Source organism: Heterocephalus glaber, unplaced genomic scaffold (genome assembly GCF_053883595.1).
Source record: "Heterocephalus glaber isolate CG9 unplaced genomic scaffold, H.glaber_assembly_v1.0 deba00001688, whole genome shotgun sequence".
In the NCBI taxonomy this organism is placed as follows: Eukaryota; Metazoa; Chordata; class Mammalia; order Rodentia; family Bathyergidae; genus Heterocephalus; species Heterocephalus glaber.
The window spans coordinates 2,490,319-2,513,130 of record NW_028258413.1 but is presented as its reverse complement, the minus strand read 5'-3'; the positions used below and the strand labels follow the sequence as shown (position 1 = coordinate 2,513,130).

General features: G+C 46.1%; 1 protein-coding gene across 4 annotated transcripts in view; it reads right to left on the bottom strand.

The window, feature by feature from the left end:
- Positions 1 to 22,812, bottom strand: part of Elovl6 (ELOVL fatty acid elongase 6) — a 124,502-nt gene that overhangs the window by 88,464 nt on the left and 13,226 nt on the right. Inside the window, exon 1 of one of the 4 annotated variants that reach the window (XM_087198749.1) lies at positions 2,145 to 8,784. The exons of the other annotated variants lie outside the window; for them this stretch is intronic. Coding sequence (XP_087054875.1) covers positions 2,145 to 2,179 — 35 coding nt within the window. The 5' untranslated portion in view covers positions 2,180 to 8,784. Of the gene's footprint in view, positions 1 to 2,144; positions 8,785 to 22,812 lie in introns of those variants that run through there. 4 annotated transcript variants of the gene reach the window in all.

Here is a 22,812-nt window from a genome sequence, read left to right as displayed (position 1 = left end):
GGAGCTAGAGAATCTGCTAGGAGACACAACACATCACCCTAAGGCCACTGCGCACGGTGGGAAAGCCTCACTGATAAATGCTACATGATAAAAGCTTTATTATACTAAGTAAATTTCTAAAAGTAAGGCAATAGGAATGGGCTAGAGGTCAGCATCACAAATCCTTTTCCATGCAAAGGAAGGATTAACCAAATACATTTCAACAGTAATTATTGCCACGTCAAACCTAAACACAAAGGTAAGCTGAGCTCATTGATGTAGTACACAAGAAACTTCTAAACCAGTTATTTAGGTTTTAATACATGGGCTAAGAAAATTATTAGTTTTTTACACTTACTCACCATTCAGTGCATTTAACATATATAAACGTATGTATTATTTATAAAAATTCAATCATCCTGTGCAACTCTATTCCACCCTCTATTATAGAAGGGCCCTTCTTCCAGGCCAGCACATGTCCATCCGTCTCCACAGAAATAGAGCTACCTAGTAGAACACACTGTGCATGGTTCATGAAATTTAATAAATGCCACTTTCAGTGCCACAAAATTGTTGAACTAAATATGATTTCTTGAAGGGGACGTCCACTAACAGGATCAACAATCACATTTCCCTTACACCTACTAGGGTTACTGAGACAGGAACACAGCTCTCAGGGAGAAAAGCACAGCCATTAACTTTTCTCTGCAGCCCAGGGTGAGTCTGGGACATCGAGAACCAGGGAAAATATCACAATTTCCCTCCAATACACAGCCAGGAAGAGGTTGGTCTGTTATGTTAAACAGTCACCACTCACAAGATCCATTCTTGGTTTTCATACTAAACTCTTTGTACAGGTGCTTATTTACTTTTTTACTCACTTAAGAGATACACAAGTTGGTTTCCTTCTGAAACTGAAACAGTAATTGTGTACTTGACAGCATGACAGCAGTACTGGAATATTGGGCACTTTTTACAAAAGACTTTTCCTTTATGTTTATAGTGAGCAAATTTTTTATGGAGTGCCTACCTACCCCAAGCCTAGCTACCAGAGAATATCAGGGGAAAAAAGAGACAAAATCTGTTATGGGATTTATAATAGGAGACTGCCAGTGGATGATACATGCGAAGGCAATAAAAATAATCATTTGGTGACTACTTCGCTTAATTGTATGAAGTAGAAAAAGAAACTTTCTCAATGTAAATTGTGAGTAAGATTTTTACTACAAAAATAACATGGACATAATTTTTTTAAAAAGCAATATAGAGAGAGGAGTGTAAAATGAAAGCCCAGTCTTTCTCACTTTCCTAACTGGCTCCCAATTCCAAGTGTCAGATTTTTACATACGTTTGTTTATATAAATTAATAGAACAAATGCTTTTAAAAATTAAACCTTAGACACTACTGTGATTCTTAACATCTTTTCCTTACAATCATGCCTTCTTTGGAAACCTTTCCACATTAACACATAAGAATTTGGCATTTTGAATGCTAAAACAGAGAATGTAAAATCACACCCCAAGTCTCCAAAAAGTGCAGGAATTCACACTTCCACCACAGCATCTCTCCCTTAAATTGCTCAAAAATTGTAACTCTCACAATCTAGAAGATGAAAGTGGTATTGCATTGCTATTTTATTTCTACAGTTATGAGTATATTTAAACATTTTTTTCATTTGTCTACAAAAAGAAATGCCTAAGGAATGTTACATCCCTGTGCTGTAAGCCGTCTATTCATGCCTGTATTAATGAGTTACTTATCTTTTTCTTATGGATTTTTAAGAATCCTCTCAACATTAGGGTCTGTGGTACTAAAGAAAAGCAGTGAAAAAAAATGTAAGGTCCTTAAAAACATTCAGTAAGTATATAAGGATATGAGGGCTTTTCATTTACAGTTACACACACACACACACACACACACACACACACACACACCCTTGACTTTCATCACTTTAACAATGTATCTTGAAGATCTTCCCATAGTAGCACCTAAAACTCGGCCCTCCTACTCAGTAGTTACATAGTATTCCTTGGCTGGAATGTGTCACACTATTATTCCTCTTCTCTACTGGCATTGAGAGTCCCTTTCACCACGTGCTTTGCAAGCGAGGCCGCACAGAACTCCCTTATACTCCCATCTCTACACACACACGTCAGGTACGTACTTTGACAGGCACTGCCACAAGCTCTCCAACTGCATTCCTCAACTCTCTCCGTGGCCCCATGCATCTCCTCCTACTGTTCTCCTCGTTCACCTGTTTCGGCCACCCTGTCCCTTTTCACGTACTTGGCTTTGGACAGCCACTTCCCACAGCTTTTATCTTCAAAACCCACACAGCTCGCCCACGCCATCTGGTAGTCTTCACTCAAGTATCTTCCCTTGCAGGCCTGCAGACCACACCTTCCTGTTAAGAGCCCTATGTTCCCTCCTTCTGTGCAGACATCACACTAGCACGACTCACCATCAGATGAACTGCATCAACTACAAACGTAAATGCTGTCTTTTACTGACTGATGGTCTATGCCTTGCCATTGAAATGTTAAGTTGTGAAGTCTGGGATTAAATAATTTGCTCAGCTATGCCATGTATAAGCTCCTACTAACATTAACTTCAGAGTACTAAGGTTTCAGACAGTTTTAATTTTTGAAATTATCCACTTTAGGCTACTGTAACAAACACTGCCAACATGCATATTGCTCATATGCTGCTACATGTGCACTCATTTTTTGAAGCACACTGGTTTTTTATTTCCCCAGAAATGGAATGAGAAAGTCCTCCCTATGAGATGCTGACCACAACGGTGAAGAATGGTTATCAAATAGGTCAACAGGGAGCAGAGCGAAGGACAGTGAGCATCTCAGACTCCTTCAGGTTTTAACTGCTACTTTTCTCTGCAATGGGTCTTGTCCTGTAGGTTCCAACAGGGATAGAATTCAAGTCCTTATCCTGTACAAGTGCCAATGGGTGCCATGTGAAAGAATGCTATTCCTTCTTGTAAAGGTGATAGGAGCGTATAACAAAAGGCCATACAGAGGCAATTTGAAAAGATCTATTAACATTCCCAGTGCAATATATAAGGATTACCAAGGAGCCAGGCATTTAGCCTCGGAAGTGCAAGATTCAGAGTTCGACCCCAGTAACCCCCAAAAATAATAATTTACAGCCAGGTGTGGTGGCACACGCCTATAATCCCAGCACTTGGGAGGCTGAGCCAAGAGGATTGCCGTCAGTTTGAGGCCAGCCTGGGCTACAGAGTGAGCTCAGGGCCAGCCTGAACTACAATGGGAGACCCTGTCTCAAAAAACATATATATATATATGGATTACCCAGTCGCAATCCAATCCTTGTCAACTTCACAAACAGAGCTCCTTAACAATATTTAATCCCCAAAGAAGAGCAGCAAGCCCATGATTTCACCTGATACAATGGAGCCATTCTGTGCACAGCTGCAAACGCAATGACCCTTTCCCCCAACATCTTAGCAGCTCCAGCATTTTCAGAAGTCCAAGTCCAAGTCTCTTTTGAGACTCAAGGCAAACGCTTAGCTGTGACTCTATAAAATCAGAAACAAGTCACAAAACCTCAAAGATACAATGGCACAAGGTACACATTCTCATTCCAAAAAGGAAGGAATAGGACAGAGAAGAATCAGATGAAAGCAAGAACAAAAACCAGCAGGGCGAACATTAAATCCTGTAGCTCCGTGTCCAATATCCAGGGCACATGGTGGTAAAATGTGGATCCTAAAGGACATGGGCAGCCCAATTCCCACGGCCTTGCTGGTCCCAGCCCAAACCTCCTCTCTCCATGGCTGGCTCTACTCACAGCCTGCAGCTTCCCTCCGTGGATGTTCTATGTTCCCGGCATCTCTGATTTCCTGGGATCTCCACTGCACCTTCAGCTTCATTCCCACAGCACTGCCCTCTCTGGGGCTCCTTTCCTGCCTTTCCTTCCCTTCCTCTGAAATCTTGAAGGAAGCCTCCCTGACCCCACAACTCTCGCATTCTGCATGTCAGTAAAGCCAGCCACAAGTGGACAACACCAAGGTCTGCTGTTAGTGGAAGCAGCAGCCAGGACCCCCTGGACCATGGCTGCAGGGGCCTCTAAGTGCCTGGAAGGCTGAGCACAAAGAAATGAATCCTAGGGAATCAATTTCCTAGGAGGCCCTGCTCAAGCAGGAGTCCCAGAGATATCTTCTCAAGCAAAAGGCTGACAGTTTGGCACACTTAAGCCTGACATCATAGGTCTTGCTGATTCAGAAGGCATATTTCTTCCTGTCCTTGAACAAAGTCCTTGGTTTCTTTTTAATGGTGCTCAACTCTTTCAACCACACTTCCTTTGGCCCAAATTTATACATGTTCTTGTGGGCCAAACTTTACACTTTTCACATTGTTTTGCTCTGCTTCTCACCCCTGATTCTCACAAGAAATCTGGCTACAGGCAGCCAGCAGTACCCATGTCACAGCCTGCGTGTTGTCTTAAAATTTCTTCCGCCAAATTAACTACCCACCACCCTTAGTCTCATTCTCCTGTAAAGTTTCAAGACATGGGCAAAATGCAGACAAATTTTCTTCTAAAATGTAATGCCCATGCCCTGTAGTCCAATTGCAAATAGAGTCCTTGTTCCCAACTGAAACTTCCTGAGCCGTCTACACTCCTGTCAGCATCTTGGTCTTCTGAGCTCTGACCAGAATTATCCATCAGGCTTTCTTTACAGGGATCTCAGCCTTCTCTAACCCATTTCTCTAAAACTTTCCAAATCCCTCCCATAAACCAGTTCTAAAGGCTTTAAACTACATGTTCAGATACAGTCACAGCTAAGACCCCACTTGTCTGATGCCAATTCTCTGCATTAGCAGCTTTCCTTTCACTGAGACACAATACCTTACACTCACAACCTAAAGGAAGAAAGGTTTAATTTACCTCAGTTTCAAGAGGTCAAGTCTATGGTTGGCAGAAACATTATGGCAGAGGGACACAGTGGAGCAAAGCTGCAACCAGGAGGCAGAGCAGGGGGCAGCACAAAAGAAGCAGAGATGAAGGACCACATATAGTGCCCAAATCATGCCTCCACGGCCCACGCAGGCACACCCAAGAGCACACACTGCTAATCTGCAAGATGTTCTTAATCCAAGGAAGCTGACATACCAGGATTAACGGTCACAGTCAGCTCTGAGACTCTCCAAAGTAGCATTATGAAGGTAACAGACAACCAAATACCAAAATCCTCTCATTTTAGTCAGATTCAGTAACTTTATTGTGGCAACTTCTGTGGACTGTAACAAATGACTCTCCTGAATACAGATTTTTTTTAATATAAATGTTTTGAGTGACAATAGATTTTCTTTTCAGTCCAGAAAATTAAAGTTGCTATTTTCTTCCTGTTTTCCTGCTGCAAATATAACATAGGAAATCCTGAAAGGCTTCAGTCTGGGACTGAAGACAAATTGAGGTATACTTTGATTAAGAAAAGCATCTACTGGTAGTTTCTCCAGCTCATTTAACGCAGTACAATTTCTATCTTCGCTGCCTCATCAAAGCAGTTCGCCGAGGAGGGCTGGGGTGGAGGGAAGAGGAAGTGGGGAGCGGGCATCTCTGCTGAAGATCGGCTCCATTTCTGCATCATGGAGGACAGTGTTGTCACAGTGACAGCTCCACTGTGTCAGGAGCTTAACCACGGGTGCGAACCGCAATCATCTGGAAACCAAGCTCAGATGCTGCGGCATGAACGACACCTTGTCAAGTCCTGTGTTGGTCAGCGTTCTGTCGCCACAACCAAAACAAAAGAATAAACAAGCCAGGGAAGGGTTCCTTCCACTCGCAGTTTAGGAGGTTTCCTTCCGGGACTGCCACGTCATGGCAGAGATGCTTGGACTGCAACTGCTCACACCCATGGCTGGCTCGCTCCCAACCACCTGAAGACCCACTGACCCCCGTCCCAAAGCCAGCTTCACCTCAGACAGGGCCTCGCCAGGGCAAGCCCTGACCAGGTGAACCCAGCAGGCAGCCAAACCTGACAACGGCTTCACACACCCTACTGCCTACTCAGCTTCTACTACACACCAGGCACTTGACACACACGATTTAACGAGGTTCTAACAATTTTGCAAAGTAGTTGCTGGGATCCACGCGCAGGCTAAGGCACCTGCACCATCAGGAGTGAGCAATGTGCTTGAAGTCACCCTGGCAGTCATTGGCAGAACTGGGATTTGAGCTCAATGTTCTGTGTCCAAGACCATGAGAGGAAAAACTGACTTCCTGTGAATGAATCAAAACTGATCATCTAGATAAAAACAGTACAGAACCAGACTGACATGTTAACTCCTAACTATCAGACAGGACTCACGCACAGTCAGTACCTGAGTGTTGTTCTGAGAAAAAACAGAAACCGAAACCTGCACTGGTGCACAGCCAGGGCTCACCTGACACAGGTTCTGCACGTGCCGTGTCTGGTCTCAGCTCTCAGTTTCCGGACATCCTGGGGCTGCTGTGGTCTTCTCACTGACTCACCTCAGACTCCTTCAGGGAGGCCTTTGCTCATTTATTCTCATTACACAGCAGTTAGTAACATCTGTCACTATTCTGCTTACCCACCTGTTTACCTTTAATGTCTGTCCCCATGGCCATCTGGTCCCTGGCGACAGGGACCTTGTCCCTAGAACACTACCTGGGAGAGACCACACCTTCAATAAACCTTGCTGAATTAAATAAATGAAATTATGTAAACAGTTACTGGACTAACTGTATATTGTAGTAGGCTTGGGTAAAAGCCAAGTCATACCAAGGAGTATAAAAATGCAATAATCTATGAAATGCTAATCATATCTGACTTGACTGTGAGAAAAATCTACCAGTGTCAAACAAGCATAAACTAAAGTTAGGAATTGCAAAGGTAAAGAGCAACAACATTTAGACAACTTTAAAATGTTTTATGAAGATGATGGCATTAAGTTAGGCTTTATGAGTAAGTTTCAAAAATAGGGAAATGGATATTCGAGGTGATATTCTAGTGGTTTAATTTGCCAGGGTCATAAGCTATACTCAGAGAAAAGGAGAATTATTTAAGATCAGAATGAGGAGTTGAGGTTATACTACAAGGGATCTTCCATATCAGGCTGAGAAATGAGTCAATGTGATACCTCATTTGGCATCAGTGAAAAAATTTTAGGTGTGGTTGTATCATAGCATTTCTGAATGGCTAAAAGGTTTTAAAGTAGTGTTGACTACAACTCTGTTATGCTTAAACCAAGGTGTTGGGGTTCAGATCTAGAATGCCCCCCAGAAGGCCATATGTTCAAGGTTGAGCTTCTGGATGGTGACTGATCATGGGGTGCTGTATGCATCAGTGGATTACTCTGCTGATGAATCCACACCTGAGGCCAGCCCCTACCTCTTCCTTCACTGCTTGCTGCCCACCATGATGTAAGCAGCTTTCATCCACCAGACCCTTGCACCATGTCCTTCCTGCCTTGGAGCCAGCCGACCACGGACTGAACCTCTAAAAACTGTCAACCAAAATGAACCACTCTTCCTTTAAGTTTTGGGTGGGTGTTGGGGTTTTTTTTTTGGTACTGGGGATTGAACATGGGACCTGGCACTTGTGAGGCAGGTGCCGGAACTACTGAGCTAAATCCCCGGCCCTGGGTGTTGGGTATTTTTATCCCAGCATCGAGAAAGTGACTAAGGCACAAGGCAATGCTAAAACAGCCATTGACACTTGTACCAGTGAACGACCCTGTTAAGGAGGGCTCATCAAGTGTGTGACAACAAGTCCTTAACGCACCTTAACCAGAGTAATTCACAGCCCAACTTGATGCTTAGAAGTGGGAGACCAGGGTGGCAGTGAGTGTGCTCAAGTTCATTGAGCTGTCAGTGGCAAAGGTAAAACTGAGGCTGAACCCCGGGTCCCAGGCTAATCCTCTGCTTCCCCGAGGGCAAGTTCGGGTACAAAAAAGAGGAGACCACAGGCACCTTAGAAAACAGGAAAATAGGGGCTGGGGATTTAGCTCAGTGGTTTCGCCGCCTGCTGCACAAGTGCAAGGACCCAAGTTCGATCCCCGGAACCAAAAAAAAAAAACAAGGAAAACGTTATATTCAGTTGATCCTTTCTCGTAACTCGACCTTCACAGCAAGTCTGCCTGGGACGCCAATGAGATGAGCCAAAAGCAAGTGGGGTGGAGGCCAGCAGGGGGTGGGTGCTCATTTCTGGTGCAAAGATTTTTTAAATGTGATGCTGTATTTTTGACCTTCATGTGTAATCTCTCCCCTCGCCCAGGAATGGGGATGAAACCCAGGGCCTTCACACTAACCACATCCCGTCCCCAGCCCTCCTTTGAGCACTTTTTATTTTCAGACAGGGTCCTGCTAAGTCACCGAGTTGTCCAGACTGGGCTGGAACTCGCCTCAGCCTTGAGCGCTGGAATTACAGGTGTTTTGTGACCATGCGTGACCTGTATTTAATCTTTAAAATACCCACCCAAATTACGGTAAACACATGAGCTTGTGGGACAGGTTTGTTTGACCTTTATTCTACAAAAAGAGAACTGCCTCTGACTAGCTGGCAGGGCAGAGAAGAGAGCCCACTTGATGTGTGCGAACAGCACTAAAGTCAGGGTGCCAGCCCTCCCCACTGTTCTTCAGTAAAAGCAGATACAAGCGACAGGAGTGAGACAATACCAGGGGGGGGACCGCTGACAGTGCCGGGCCTTAGGCTAACACAGTCAGGACTGCCATTGTGGAAAGGTCATCCCACATGTTATTTAGTCCACAGTGAGACCTTGTTTCAAACAAAGAAATAAACACTAAATATTTGGGTTTACGGAAGAAGCAACTGAGACCATCAGGTCTCCCCCCCCCCACCCCATTCAGGCCGTTCCCTTCTGTCTGTTGTGGCCACTGTGATTCCATGGGCTGGCTTCCACACAGCCCATCTACCTTCCGGTATCCAGCTTCCCTCCCCACAACCTCCCCAGGTAGACTCAGCACTCTGGACTGCCCCTCCTCTCAGCTACGAATGGTGTCGAGCCCCAGTGGTGAGCAGCACTGTAAGAAACAGAGAGGACAGGGACGAGGGGGCTGTGTGCCTCACAGGGGGTGTGCAGCCGCACCAGCGATTTCTCCTTAACACACCCGGGCAGGGGAAGCTGGGGCTCTGTCCCGTCAAACACACACTCCCTGTGGGGTGGAGGTGACATAATCACCCCTTTGAGACTCATGTCCTCAACCCTAGAATAACATAACACATTCCTAGTAGGATTCCCAGGAGGATTTATGCAATAACCAGTATCAAAATTACCACGTTAACACTAGTTTCTCAAACCATTTACCAGTGCACTGGAGACAGTACAGGACTACTTCCTAAGGACAGTCCCACACCCTCTGACTGCACCCTTTGGCCACTGGGAAGGTGGGAAACCAATTAGGTTTCTCTGAGTTCCCAATAGTTTATCAGGCCCTAGTCCTGTTTTCAATCCATCCAGCCTCCTGTTCTGTAGGCAACTAACTAAACTAAAAACTGTGAACCGGGGCTCCTGCTTATCCACAAAATCCCTGCTCAGAGCTGGTCTTTGGGGAAGACACCGTGAGTGGTTTATTTTCCCTGGACACTAAATTCCAGCCTGCCACCATCTCTGAGGGTACATCCTGGACTCTCTGCCCCCGAGGGCTGTTTTAAGAGTCTGGCCTATGACCTTGGTTTGTCCTTAACTTACTGCCCAAAAAAGATCTGGGTTTTTAGAACAATTAGACAGCACCTTTCTTTTCAGATAACAAGCAAGCTCTTAGGTTCTTTATTTCTACTCACCTTGGAAGACAGGGAGCCAATGGGCGGCCTCCCTCCGAATCTCAGGGTGGCTGGCCTGGGTGTCAGCACATCAGAGGGCATGGCCATCTCCATCGACCACCAGCCCCCACACGCTTTTTGTTAATTCAGCCATAAGCACTCTTAACAGACTCTTTCTAAAGCTACAACACAGCGATTCTCCGAGTTACTTCAATTCCTGTACTGCAGCTTGAGTGTTTGCTCTGCTGGATGGCATCCTGCCTGTCGACTGCATAAACATGAGGCTCCTGAATGCATCCTGATTACATTAAGTTGAATCACTGTCCAGGCTCTGCCTGTCAAAGGAAGGACACTGCCTGGATCTTCTTGCCCACCTCCTGCAGCAGGGCAGGCTGGCTCTGGTCAGCCGGAGGCCACTGGTCACCAGCCCAACATCAGGCCCCATGGCCAGAAGGCACACGGATGTTGAGAGCCGCAGGGCTGCCTTCTCTCCACTAGCAGACACACTGGGTTCCCTAGAATCAGAGCTTAATCCTATCTCAAAAGATAATCACAATTAGAATTTTGGTATACATGTAACCGGCACTGCAAAAGGAAACTTTGAAAGTTAAGATTTTTCTTCTCCTTTAGAGACAAGGGGTTTCTCCAAACTTCCTCAGGCCTAGGGCATCCATTCTCCTCACCCCAGAATGGATGGGCTGATATGCAAATGCTGGCCCCAGGAGCAGCCTGGTTTCCTTCCAGCAAGAAAGGGGAGACGGGCTACAGACTGTGGAAAGTGAGCTAAAGATGGCAGAAGGTGCTGTGTGGAGACATGCTCTGTCTCTGCGTGCTCCACTGCCTTCTGCGCCTTGCTGTGAAAAACCCTGTGCACATGGACACAGGAGAGGGTCATGAGTCACACGGGCCCCTCCATCCTCGGAGGCAGCTTTGAATAAATCTTTTTCCTTTTTACCAAAACACATGGCTTTCTTCAATTTGGCCAGCAGAGAGCAAACAGCCCAAGTGTGGATAACACACACTACACAGGTTTTGGAGTTTTGGCATACACACTGTGTAAGCACCTATCAACTACTATATTTACATGTGTTTTATAAATTGACTTTCATTGTACATATTTTTTAAGATTTTTTCTGATTAACAATACATGGTGTACATTTTTTGTCAAAATGTATTCTATGATAAAAACTTCAATGGATATTTAAGGGCGTATTAAAAGTTTGTGTTTTTTTGATGGGGAAGCAAAAAGATTTTCTATTAGCATATTGATTTTGGTCAAGGGCATACAAATACAATATGTCCTTTTAAAAATATGTAAAGTGGCCCACCTGAGTCGGGCATTTAGCTCAGGGGTCCTGCCGCCTGCCTCGCAAGCACAAGGTCCTGAGTTCGATCCTCAGTTCCAAAAACAAAATGCAGAGTTTTCTTATTTTAAAGAACAGCACACCTACCTCTCTGTGTTCAAGGCTGTTCTAATGGTTTTATAAAACTTTCTGGGGCCTCTAGGAGTAGACAAGTATCTGGCCATTTAAGGAATCGTCTCTCACATTTTTTTACATCAATTTTAGACTTAGTTGGAAGGTCAGGTTAGGGAGTATTTATTCATTAACATAATGTTTTAGTATGCCTTTATATTCCTTTAAAGAGTAGAAACAGTATTTAGGAACACAAAAGAAATTATTGAAAAACAAATCACCACTCTTCAGGAGTGAATCAGCACTTTCCACCCATATTTTAGCTTGTTTGTGTGAAATTATATTGCTATAAATTAGCAGAGTTAGAATCCAATTTGATAGAGTCAATTGGAACTTTTTCAAACACTGCTCTCTCATTCTGGGACTCTAACAAATGGACTCTCACTAGCACCCCACGCCACCCTTTCAAGATGCTGCTTTTGCAAACAGTTTCTGAGACTCTCCTGGTGGATTCAAGGGTCACACGGCAATGTGGGAGAGGGGTGGAGGCAGCACAGTTGTGGACCCCACCACCTGCGTTTAAAGTCTGGCCAGGCCAGGTACAGTTACCCACACAAGCTGCTGAACCTGGCAGTGAACTGGCCAATCGCATCAGAAAGCCTCCAAAAACAGAAGGCTGGGGTGATGTTCTCAGTAGTTAGCTAATATTCTCAATAAATGCCCAATAGCAGTCTCTAAGTGAGCACTACTCAGAATTTCCAACAAACTCCATTTTCCACATTTCTAAAGCAAAGAACTAGGAATTATCCGTGCTCCTCAGTTCACTCTGCATTCTCTTTCAGGGAATAATAACAAATTTGTTTTTTACCCAGCTCTTATCTCCTTTAATAAAAAATTTTAATTTCTAGGCTTAAAGACATGTTTTGTGATTTGAATTTGAAAAGACAAACTCGGTTCATTGTGGAAAGAAATCTGACTTCTCTGTGTTCTGCGGAGAAGTATTTTAGTGAGTGCTACTGTTATAAATTTGGATTATCTAGGACAGGATGAAGATATGAACTCTGTTTTCTACTTGTTGTATTTTGTGGTGCTGGGGATCAAACCTGGGGCCTCCCACATGCCAGGCAAGGGTCCTGCCACTGCTACACCCCGGCCCACATGGCAAACATGACGTGGAATGGATAATTACTGTAAAATATTTGTTAATGAACTCTGTGTTAAAACTCTGCTTGAAACTTGTTTGAAACTTGTCCCTGTTTGAAAACTCTGGGTGGACCTTCTCCCTCTTATGGGGCAGCCTGCTCCTGGAGAGATGAGAAACTAGCCTTGAAGTGTGTTTGTCTAAGTACCCCTTACCTAATACTGCTCTACCACACCCTTGCTACATGATCACAACTTAAGCTACTCTTGCCACACTCTGCCTAATCGCTACCCCACAGGCTAAGAGCAAGGTATAAAAAGGAGAAACCGTCTTACCTCTGGGTCAGCCCATAAGGACTCATTTCCTGAGGCTGGCCATTGCCTGCCAATAAACTTCTTTTTTGTTTTACTCAACCCTCCTGTCTCTGAAAGATCATTTTGACCCCTTTTGCCACTACATTTGGTGTGTTGGCCGGGAATCAAGATCATCTTCTGGCCACTTGGTCCACGGCTCGAACCTTGTCAGTGAGTCTGGCCTTCCGATTCCTCTGAGGGGAAGGGCGCCCCGGGAGAATTTTCTCAGTCCCCTTCGAGGACTCCTACCGCCAACCTTGTCGACAGTGGCTTGACCGGACCCAGAACAAGAGACAAGGAGCCGAGAGACTGGATGAATGACTGACCTGGATACAGGAGGCCACCCTGGGAAAAGCCCGAGATTCAATTTTCAATTTGTTTCCCAATGCAAGTCAGAAGAAGGGCCTTATTGTCCTTTGAAGCATTCCCGTTCGGTAGGGGCTTCTGAAGTCCTGTTTCTTGGGGCTCTTCAGAGTCTGTCTGCTTTGTTTTGTGAAGGTTGAGTTAGGGCCATCCCAGGCGGGCGGGAATGTCTAACCTCTGAATGACTGTGCGTGAATGCGAGACTGAGTGTGAAGGCACAGTGAAAACCATAAGCTGTTCTGGCTGTGTCTGGGTCCACGACTAAAGGGGCCACCTCTGGGCTTAAATATGCCCAAGGTTACGGATGTGATTGGGCCTGATCTGAGATTCTGTGGACGCATCTCGCAAGGGCTAAGTGGGTGGTCTCGCGACAAGATAAATACACCCTTATGCCTGGACTGTCCTGAAAGTGCTGGCCACACAGCCAGACAGGCGCCTGTGTGGATCGTCTCTGACGGTCACCCTCCTTTGTTTGTCTTGTGTCTCCGTACAAGGGCACCCGTACACACACCAACACTCTGATCGGCCAATCGTGGGGACAGAAACATCTTGTCCTTCTGTTTTGGAATGCATGCTTAGGAACTTTAAGAAAGGTTTTACTGGCAATTATGGTATTAAGATGAAACCTCAAAAACTTAGAACCTTTTGTGAGTTAGAATGGCCCATGCTTTGCCCAGCTTGGCCACCGGAGAGATCCCTAGGTGAGGGTCTTGTCTGGTCTGTCTGGTAGGCAGTCACTGCCCCTGGACGGGAACATCCAGATCAATTTCCCTATATTGATTTATGGCTCAAATTGTGCCACAGAATGACTCCTTGGCTTCATATGTGCACCCTGGAAGCAAAAAGCAATATCCTGGTCCTCCGTCAGAATGAGGACTATGCTGGAAAGAAACCAGTCTTTTCAGACCCGGACCAAGAGAATTTAGACTTTCCCCCTCCATACCTGACTGCCCCGGCCCTTCCCTGGGCTCCTGTGGCATCAGCGCCAGTCTTGGGACCATCGGTGCCAGCCCCAGCCTCCCGATTCAACCCAGCCACTCCAAGATCCTACACCCGCATCTACCTCAGATGCAGACCCTACTAGTCCAGTGGCTCACTGCCTCCACTCCGTGCATCTTCAGATGCCCCTCAGAGTGTCCCAATCCAGTGGGAGGCCCCTCCGTCCTCATACATCAGCCTTTTAGCTCCACTGATTTGCTGAATTGGAAGAATCACACTCCTTCCTACTCAGAGAAATCGGAGGTGATGACTAGACTCCTGACCTCTGTTTTTTGGACATACCATCCAACGGGGAAGACTGTCAGGACCTGATGATGGCACTCCTCGAGACCGAGGAATGCAGATGAGTCATAGATGGGGGGAAACAATACCTCAAGACCCAAGGACCCCAAGATTAGGCAAATGAAGAACAATGGATAAATGATCACCTGCCTCGTGATAAACCTGACTGGTTCCCAACACGGCTGGAGGACAAGGGAGACTCAGGAAGTACCATGAAGCCCTCATAAAGGGGATGGAAGCAGGAGCTCTGAGGCCACACAACATGACTAAGATAGCAGAAACGATTCAGAAAAAAGATAAAAGCCAGAGAAGTTCCACAAGCAGCTGTGTGAAGCCTACAGGGCATATTCAACCTTCGACCCAGAGGCCCCTGGACATCAGCAAATGGTCAACACTGCATTCGTAACCCGGCAGACATTTGAAAGAGGATTCAAAAACAAGAAGGCTGGGTGGGGATGAATATCACCCAGCTGATCCTCACTGCCCGATATATGAACCAGGAACAAGAAGAATAGGAGGAACAAAGAAAAGCACCAGACCGCTGAACCAAACAGAAGGTCGCCCTCCTGGCAGCAGGGCTGGGCCAGCCTGCAATGAGAAAAAGGAAAACCCATCCGAGAGCTCCCGCCAGAAGCCTAATGCGTAGGGCAGCTTGCCGAAAGGATGAACATATGCTGATTTGGATCCAGACCAATGCGCCTACTGTAAAGAACATGGACATCATCAGAACAAATGCCCAAAGAAGAGGAGACAGGAGAAAAGGCAACAAGAGGATGTCTCTCCTTCCACTCTCTTCTCTTTGGCCAGAGAGGAGGACAAATAGGGGCAATGGGGCTCCTTGAATCTAGGTCCTCATGGGCCCCTACTCAAAGCCACAGTTGGGGACCACAATGTTATCTTTATGGTGGAGAGCAGAGCAGAGCATTCTGTTGTGACTCAGTCGCCCCTCTGAGCACACAGCACTCAAGTTACTGGGGCCATGGGAATTCTCACCAAAACGACTTTTTGCAAGCACAGGACATGTATGATTGGGGGACATCAAGTGACCCGTGAGTTCTTGTATATGCCTGAATGTCCCATTCCACTCTTGGGGAGAGACCTTCTCTCTAAACTGGGAGCCACCATCACATTTGATAGAGGCACCAGCAATACCCATCTGGGCCTGAGCACCGCCCCGACAGTCATGCCCTGCTGTACACAGTTCCCCACAAAGAGGAATAGCGATTATTGGAAAGAGATAGAACTGAAATCCAAGAGACACAAGAGGATCAAGGGAAACTCAGAGCATTGTTCCCAAGAGTCTGGGCTGAAGTCAACCCATCCAGCCTTGCAAGGAGACATGCCCAACAGTGGTGGAACTCAAGCCCGGAGCCCTTCCAGAGACCCTCCGACAGTATCCGATGGCACAGGAGGCTCGATGAGGAAACCACCCCCACATAAACAGATTGAAAGAAAATGGCCTCCTCGTAAAATGTCAATCACCTTGGAATACTCCTTTCCTCCCAGTGAAAAAGCCTAACAGAGACTACAGACCCGTACAAGACTTGAGAGCCATTAACCAGGGCACTGTTACCTTATACCTGGCGGTTCTTAACCCTTACACCCTGCTCAGTCTGATTCCTGCAAAGGCAGGAATGGTTCACTTGCCTAGATTTGAAAGACACGTTCTTTTACCTTCAAGTTGCCCCCAGTGAGTCAGCCACTTTTCACCTTTGAATGGGAAAATCCAGAAACAAGATGAAAACGACAGCTGACTTGGACCTGACAACCACAGGGATTCAAGAATCCTCCCACTTTGTTTGGCAAGGCATTAAGCCTCGGACTTAAACTATTCCCCACATGCTCAGTACAGTTGCTGCCTGTTACAATATGTAGATGACCTCCTCCTTTGTACTGAATCAGAGAAAGACTGTTGGGAAGGGACCAAGGCCCTCCTCGAGTTCCTGCAAGATGTGGGATATAAAGTCTCATGAGAAAAAGCACAAATCTGTCAGGCCAAAGTGCGATATTTGGGATTTGATTTAGAGAAAGGATAGAGGAAGCTAGGTCCGGAGAGAAAAGAAGCCATTTGTTCTCTGCCAAGATCCACAACCAAAAAGAAGCCCCAAGAATTCCTCGGAATGGCAGGATTCTGCAGAATCTGGGTTCCAGGGTTTGCAGACAAAACAAAGCTGCTATATGAAATGCTGAAAGGCAAGGAGAAGGGACATTCCAATTTATAATGGAACACTGAACAAGATTCGCCCTTCAGAGCACTGAAAAAGGCTTTAAGTGAAACTCCTGCACTCGGCATCCCAGATGTCACCAGACCCTTCAACTTGTTTCTGGATGAGAAAAATCATGTTGCCTTGGAGGTCTTCACTCAAAAGATGGGCCCTTGGGAAAGACCTGTTGCTTACCTCTCAAAAGCTTTAGAGCCTATGGCAAGAGGATGGCCTCCCTGTTTATGAGCTGTGGCTGCTGCAGTCATATTAATAAAAAAAAGCTGACAAGCTGACTTTAGGGCAAGAACTGTGTATACTTCTCATTCAGTAATGGAATTATTAAATAGTAAAATCCAGAATTGGCTCTCCAGTAGCCGCATCACTCAACACCAGGCACTGCTATGTGAAAATCCTCACCTGACCATCACAGCTGTAAAAGCTCTGAATCCTGCAACTTACCTGCCCTCTGAAATGGGTCCACCTGACCACAACTGCCTGATGACTGCTGAAGCCTGTGCTAGCCAACCAGACCTTCAGATGATTCCCCTGACTGATACTGAGTACACCCTTTTTATGGATGGAAGTAGCTCAGTTAGGGAGGGAATCCACCAAAGAGGTGCTCCTAGCCGGACCTCTTCCAGCTGGATGGTCAGCACAAAGGGCCGAACTAAGGGCATTGATTCAGGCACTTAAATGGTCAAAAAGGAAGAAAGTCAATATACTGATTCCAGATATGCTTTTGCCACTATATATGTCCATGGCATGCTGTACAAAGAGAGAGGATTGCTCACAGCAGAAGGAAAACAGGTTAAAAACAAGGAAGAAATCCTGCAGCTCCTCAATGCAGTTTGGGAGCCACTGAAGGTAGCTGTCATCCATTGCAGAGGCCATCAGAAAATGAAAGATTTCATTACTCTTGGGAACTCAAAGGCAGATGCATGGCAGCCAAAAAGGCGGCCGACTCCAGCACAGAATTTATAGGAAACCTACAGAACACCCAAGGAGAATCCAAAAAGGCTGACTTGCACTACTCAGACAAGACAGATAAATGGGCAGAGTCAGAAAGCCCATAAAGGAGAATATAACAACTGGGTGCTCCCTGATGGATGGGCAGTCATTCCAAGGAGACTAGCCTATGCGTGGGTCAAGAGACAACATGATCTCACACATGAAAAACTGCTCTAACTCTTTCAGAAATACTACTACATTCCTCAACTCTCCACACTCTGTGCCCTTGTCTGCCGAAGATGCAGCACCTGCACCAGAGTAGAACCCAGTCAAAAGCCTCAGCCAGCACCCGGAATCCAACAGGTTGGAAGCTCTCCTTTTAAAGACATACAAATAGACTTCACAGAAGAGAACCCCTGCAAAGGCTATCAATATTTATTAGTCTTAATCTGTACCTACTCAGGATGGGTTGAAGCTTTCCCCACTAAGACAGAAAGGACCCAAGAAGTGTGCAAGGTCCTCCTAAGAGAAATAATTCCAAGATATGGACTCCCTCTAACCATCGGCAGGGACAATGGTCCAGCCTTTGAAGCAGAAATAGTCCAGAAATTGGCTAAGGTGCTACAAATAAAATGGAACTTGCATGCCACCTACCGTCCACAAAGTTCAGGGAAAATAGAAAGAATGAACAGGACCATAAAGTTAGCTCTCACCAAATATTGCTTAGAGACCCCGGACCCTTGGGTAGATCTTTTACCCTTTGCCTTGATGAAAATCAGGAATATGCCTAGCAAAGGAAAATTCTTCCCATTCGAAGTCCTGTTTGGAAGGCTACCACCATTGATTAAAAGCCTTAGAGGCAATACACAAGAAGTAGGCAGCCTAATGCTTAACCAACAGCTTGAAGCTTTAGGACAGGCTTTTCATCAGCTTCACAAATATTATGGGGAAAGGGATAACATTCCCATGGACACTTCTGCCCATTCATTTGAACAAGAGGACCAAATTCATATAAAGGACTGGAAAAAGGACTCCCTCACCCCAATTTGGAAAGGGCCTTATGTTATCGTTATGACAACTCCCACAGCAGTAAAAGTTGCAGAAATCCAGCCTTGGATCCATCATTCAAGAATCAAGGAATTTCATCCAGGAGACTCCTGGATGTGGCAGCTGGATCCAGCAAACCCGCTGAAGGTGACCCTGCTGAGACAGTGCTCTCGAAGCCCTGCTCCTGTCACTCTGGAAGCTGACAGGTCAATGCACGGCTGAAGAAATGAAAGGAGACAACGCTTGGAAAGCCCTTCTGACAGACTGAGGTATGGCTAAAAGCTCATAAATAGTTGTACTGCCTTGTTGTCTGGGACTTTCCTACACACTATTGTTGTTGTGTGTTTAGCTCTAACTGGGTTCATCTTTGGCATTGGTCTGGGTGCCAGTGCCCCAAAAGGCTGGACCACTAGCCAAAAATGCTGGCTTGCTATCACATATTGGTAAATAATCTCATTTTTCTGTGTTCTTATATGTTTAAGGTAAATATAGGACATTGGGACTTTGAACTGAGTATATACAACCCTAAAGATTCAAAGTTTGATCCCCAAACCAAACTAATTAAGGTAATTAAATGGGAACCCGAAGGGCATCCCCTGCCCCTTACATTTGATGGATGCCCATGCCAGCATTATGGCTGGCCGGGAGTGATAGATTGTGGAGGACATAATCAGGATCAGCAATACTGTAGAATGAAGTCAGAAGGGCGAGCAGTAATGGCTATAAAGTTCCAAGGACAACAAAGTCAAACGGAAGAGAACACACAATCCCCGAATTGCCATACTTGTAAAGAAACAGAGTGTAACTCACTTAAAGTAGTTATACCTGACCCATGGGATCCCAAATGGCTGAAAGAACAAACTGTGAGGGTCCAACTTTACCATTTGATACCTGAGACAAGTACTGGGATAAGTAATAATGACCATGATACTCATTGGGATATGCTAGTCAAAAAGATCTAAACCACAGTTCAGCCAACATTTGGGGAAAGCCCAATAATCAAAGAGATAAAAAAAGGTTAGGTCCAGGCCGGCCAATTACACAGGGATAGATTATGGTGTAGGCTACAAACAGCACCCACACATTGCTTCTGGCCACTGACCCAGATCTGGCATCCGACTGCTGGATCTGAGCACCCCTCTGTCAGCTCACCTATCATGATTTGGGGCTGACCCTACAGGGAATCCTAAGCCATACCGATGAACCAGCAGTTCGACTTCCTAGTGAACCCCCTGAAGTGATAGGAAATAGCTCATGTGTGTTTACTGTTTCTACCTTATCAAGCCTTCCCCAAACATTGTGTCAATATCCAAGGGACTCACTCCAACCTCAGCGCTCTAGCAGGAGCCTTCTTTGTGTGTAAGGATGGCTTATATCGAGTCTTCTCCCCCAAAGTACAAGGTAATTGCGCTGTAGGTATAGTTATCCCAGACCTAAATGTATACTCCCCCAGTGCCATGAGACAAGTTCCTGTCTAAATAGGGTCCCCCGAGGGAGGACTAAATAGAAAAAAGAGGGGTCCTATTGTGCTCCCTATCCTGGCAGGACTAGCTATATAGGTGGGAGCCTGGTACTCAGCGGCACAGCACTTGGGTTCGGACAGCAACAATACCTTTCATTAGGCCAAGACATTCAAAAAGGGTTAGATGAAGTACAAGCCTCAATCCTCACTCTACAAGGACAGACTGAGCTGCTGGCAGATGTAGTGTTGCAAAATAGAAAAGCCCTCTATTTGGTGACTGCTAAGTATGGGGGAACTTGTCTTTACCTAAGAAAAGAATGTTGTTATTATGCAGATCAGTCGGGAGTAGTCAGGGAATCCATATCCCCGCTAAAAGAAAAGTTAAATAAAGTATGGCTCCCAGGAAATCAAGCCCTGGTGTTGTTGGCAGTTCACTGGATGGAAATCGTGGTTGGGGGCCTGATGGGACCCATAATGGTGATAATACTCCTGGTGACTGTAGGGCCATGTTTAATTAATTGGATCTCCAAATTTATAACAGATAGAGTCCGTTCCATACGATCATATCAAATGCTATTGCAAGTAGAGGCCCCTTATGTTTGTCCTGTTCAAATCAATGAAGATTCTGTTTGATGTAACAACAGGGGGGAATGAGGCAGAAAGCTGCCAAACATGACGTGGAATGGATAATTACTGTAAAATATTTGTTAATGAACTGAGTTAAAACCCTGCTTGAAACTTGTTTGAAACTTGTCCCTGTTTGAAAACTCTGGGTGGACCTTCTCCCTCTTGTGGGGCAGCCTGCTCCCGGAGAGATTAGAAAACTAGCCTTGAAGTGTGTTTATCTAAGTACCCTTTATCTAATGCTGCTCTACCACACCCTCGCTACATCCCACATGATAGCAACTTAAGCTACTCTTGCCACACTCTGCGCCTAATCGCTACCCTGCAGGCTAAGAGTAAGGTATAAAAAGGAGAAACTGTCTTACCTCTGGGTCAGCCCATAAGGACTCAGCCCATAAGGACTCGTTTCCTGAGGCTGGCCACTGCCTGCCAATAAACTTTTTTTTAACCCAACTCTCCTGTCTCTGAAAGATCATTTTGAGTCCTGATTTGCCACACCAACAGAACTCTACCTCTGGGGATTCCAGTCAATTCTCAGTCCTGAGAAGTCAACTACTCACTCACATTCACCCGTAACCCAAAATCGAAACTCATAGCCCCTCCGTGGTCATTGGTGGTCACCCACAGAGCAGTGACAGCATTCAGATGTGAACGTATGCGCGGGCTGAGGCCAGGAGCTGGTCTCTCTCTGCCTTTTTATTTCTTCTCTCACACTACCAACAGATTTCCACATTTGTGCGCCACTTCCATCTGCCTTTCCACTGCTTCAAAAGCCCTGTGTCCGGCTCTAAGCACAGCGGATGGCCCAGTGCCTTGCATAGAAAGACACCTGTCGAATGGGCTTCATTCAGGCAGGAGGCAAGGCACGGAACACCAGGAGTTCACAGTTCACGCGTTGGTAATGTCAGTTCACATGTCTCCAACAGAAGCACACACAGAACAAGGCTCTACGTGGAACACCTGGGGAAAGTGTGACTAAAGACTTGCGGGCAACTAACCCCGTGCCCCCTCGCTAATTCAGTGCTTCCAGCTCTTCCTTTGACCTTTTTCACTGCTAGCTGTTTGCAGTGCCCAGTGACTGCAGTCCCTGCGGGGAGTCGGTGCTTTCACCCAGCACACCTTAATTCCTCCCCTTCCTTCCGCAAAGTTCTACCTCCCTGTTGTTAGGACACAACTTCAATAATGGGAGTGACCTGAACCTCCAAGACAGTCCCAAGCCACCCCAGGAGGCTGGATTAGCTCCAGAGGGAAAAGCTCCCTGGCACACAATCTGCACTGGACTCCGGCTGCTTAGCTGCAGCCGGAACTGAGTGCTCGCAGTTTAACGTCGGTGCTCACAGACCTAGTAGTACTTGGGTTAGCCACAGTTTGTAAAACGTGTGCTGATTTTATTGTGGACTAACGCATGTCTCCAGGAGGACAGGAGCTTTTCATGTGAGCCTTTGAAAAGCAGCCTTCCCCAGGCCAGGCCTGCTCTTTCTGCACGGCCCAAGGACCAGAGGAAGCAGCCATACTGCCCAGCACCGAGCACCCGCTGGGGACAGCTCCAGGGTCCAGGGTCCTGCGCTCGGCCAGCCCCCAGCTCGCCAGGAAAGGACCTGTCCCAACCTCATCGAGTCCTCAAACAGCACCTGACCTGCTCTCACGAGGAGCAATAGGATGTGGAGAACAGGGCACAGGGGCCAAGCACAGGACCGGCAGCCGCGGGAGACAGGTCGGCCAGTGGCAGCGGCTGGTGGGCTCTCGGGTCCCGGAATGCCAAGTGCCGCCCAGATCTGTTACATCTCTAAGGACACAGCCTCTTCTCATCCCAGGGCATCCCCGTCAGTTAGGGTCCAAAGGACTCCAGACCATCGCATGGAACTGCTGCAGACCGGGCTCCTCATCAGAGCTCAGGTCTGCAGGGTGCTGTGGTCACGAATTTGCCCTGTTACTACGAGCAAGTGTCAGACTTTAAAATGTCCTAACTTAAAAAAAAAAAAAAAAAAAAAAAAAATGTCCCGACTAACTGACCCTTCTGCTTGATGCTCTGGCAAAAGTAAGGTAAGATAGCATTGTCTTCAGTGCAAATTTTTAAAAAGACTTCAAATGTTGAGATTTAAAGTCATTTGGCTATTTTAAATTACTATTTTATTTTTTTATTAGTTTTGAGACAGGATCTCACTATGCATTTCAGGCTGTCCTTGAACTCACTATGTAGCCCAGGCTGGCCT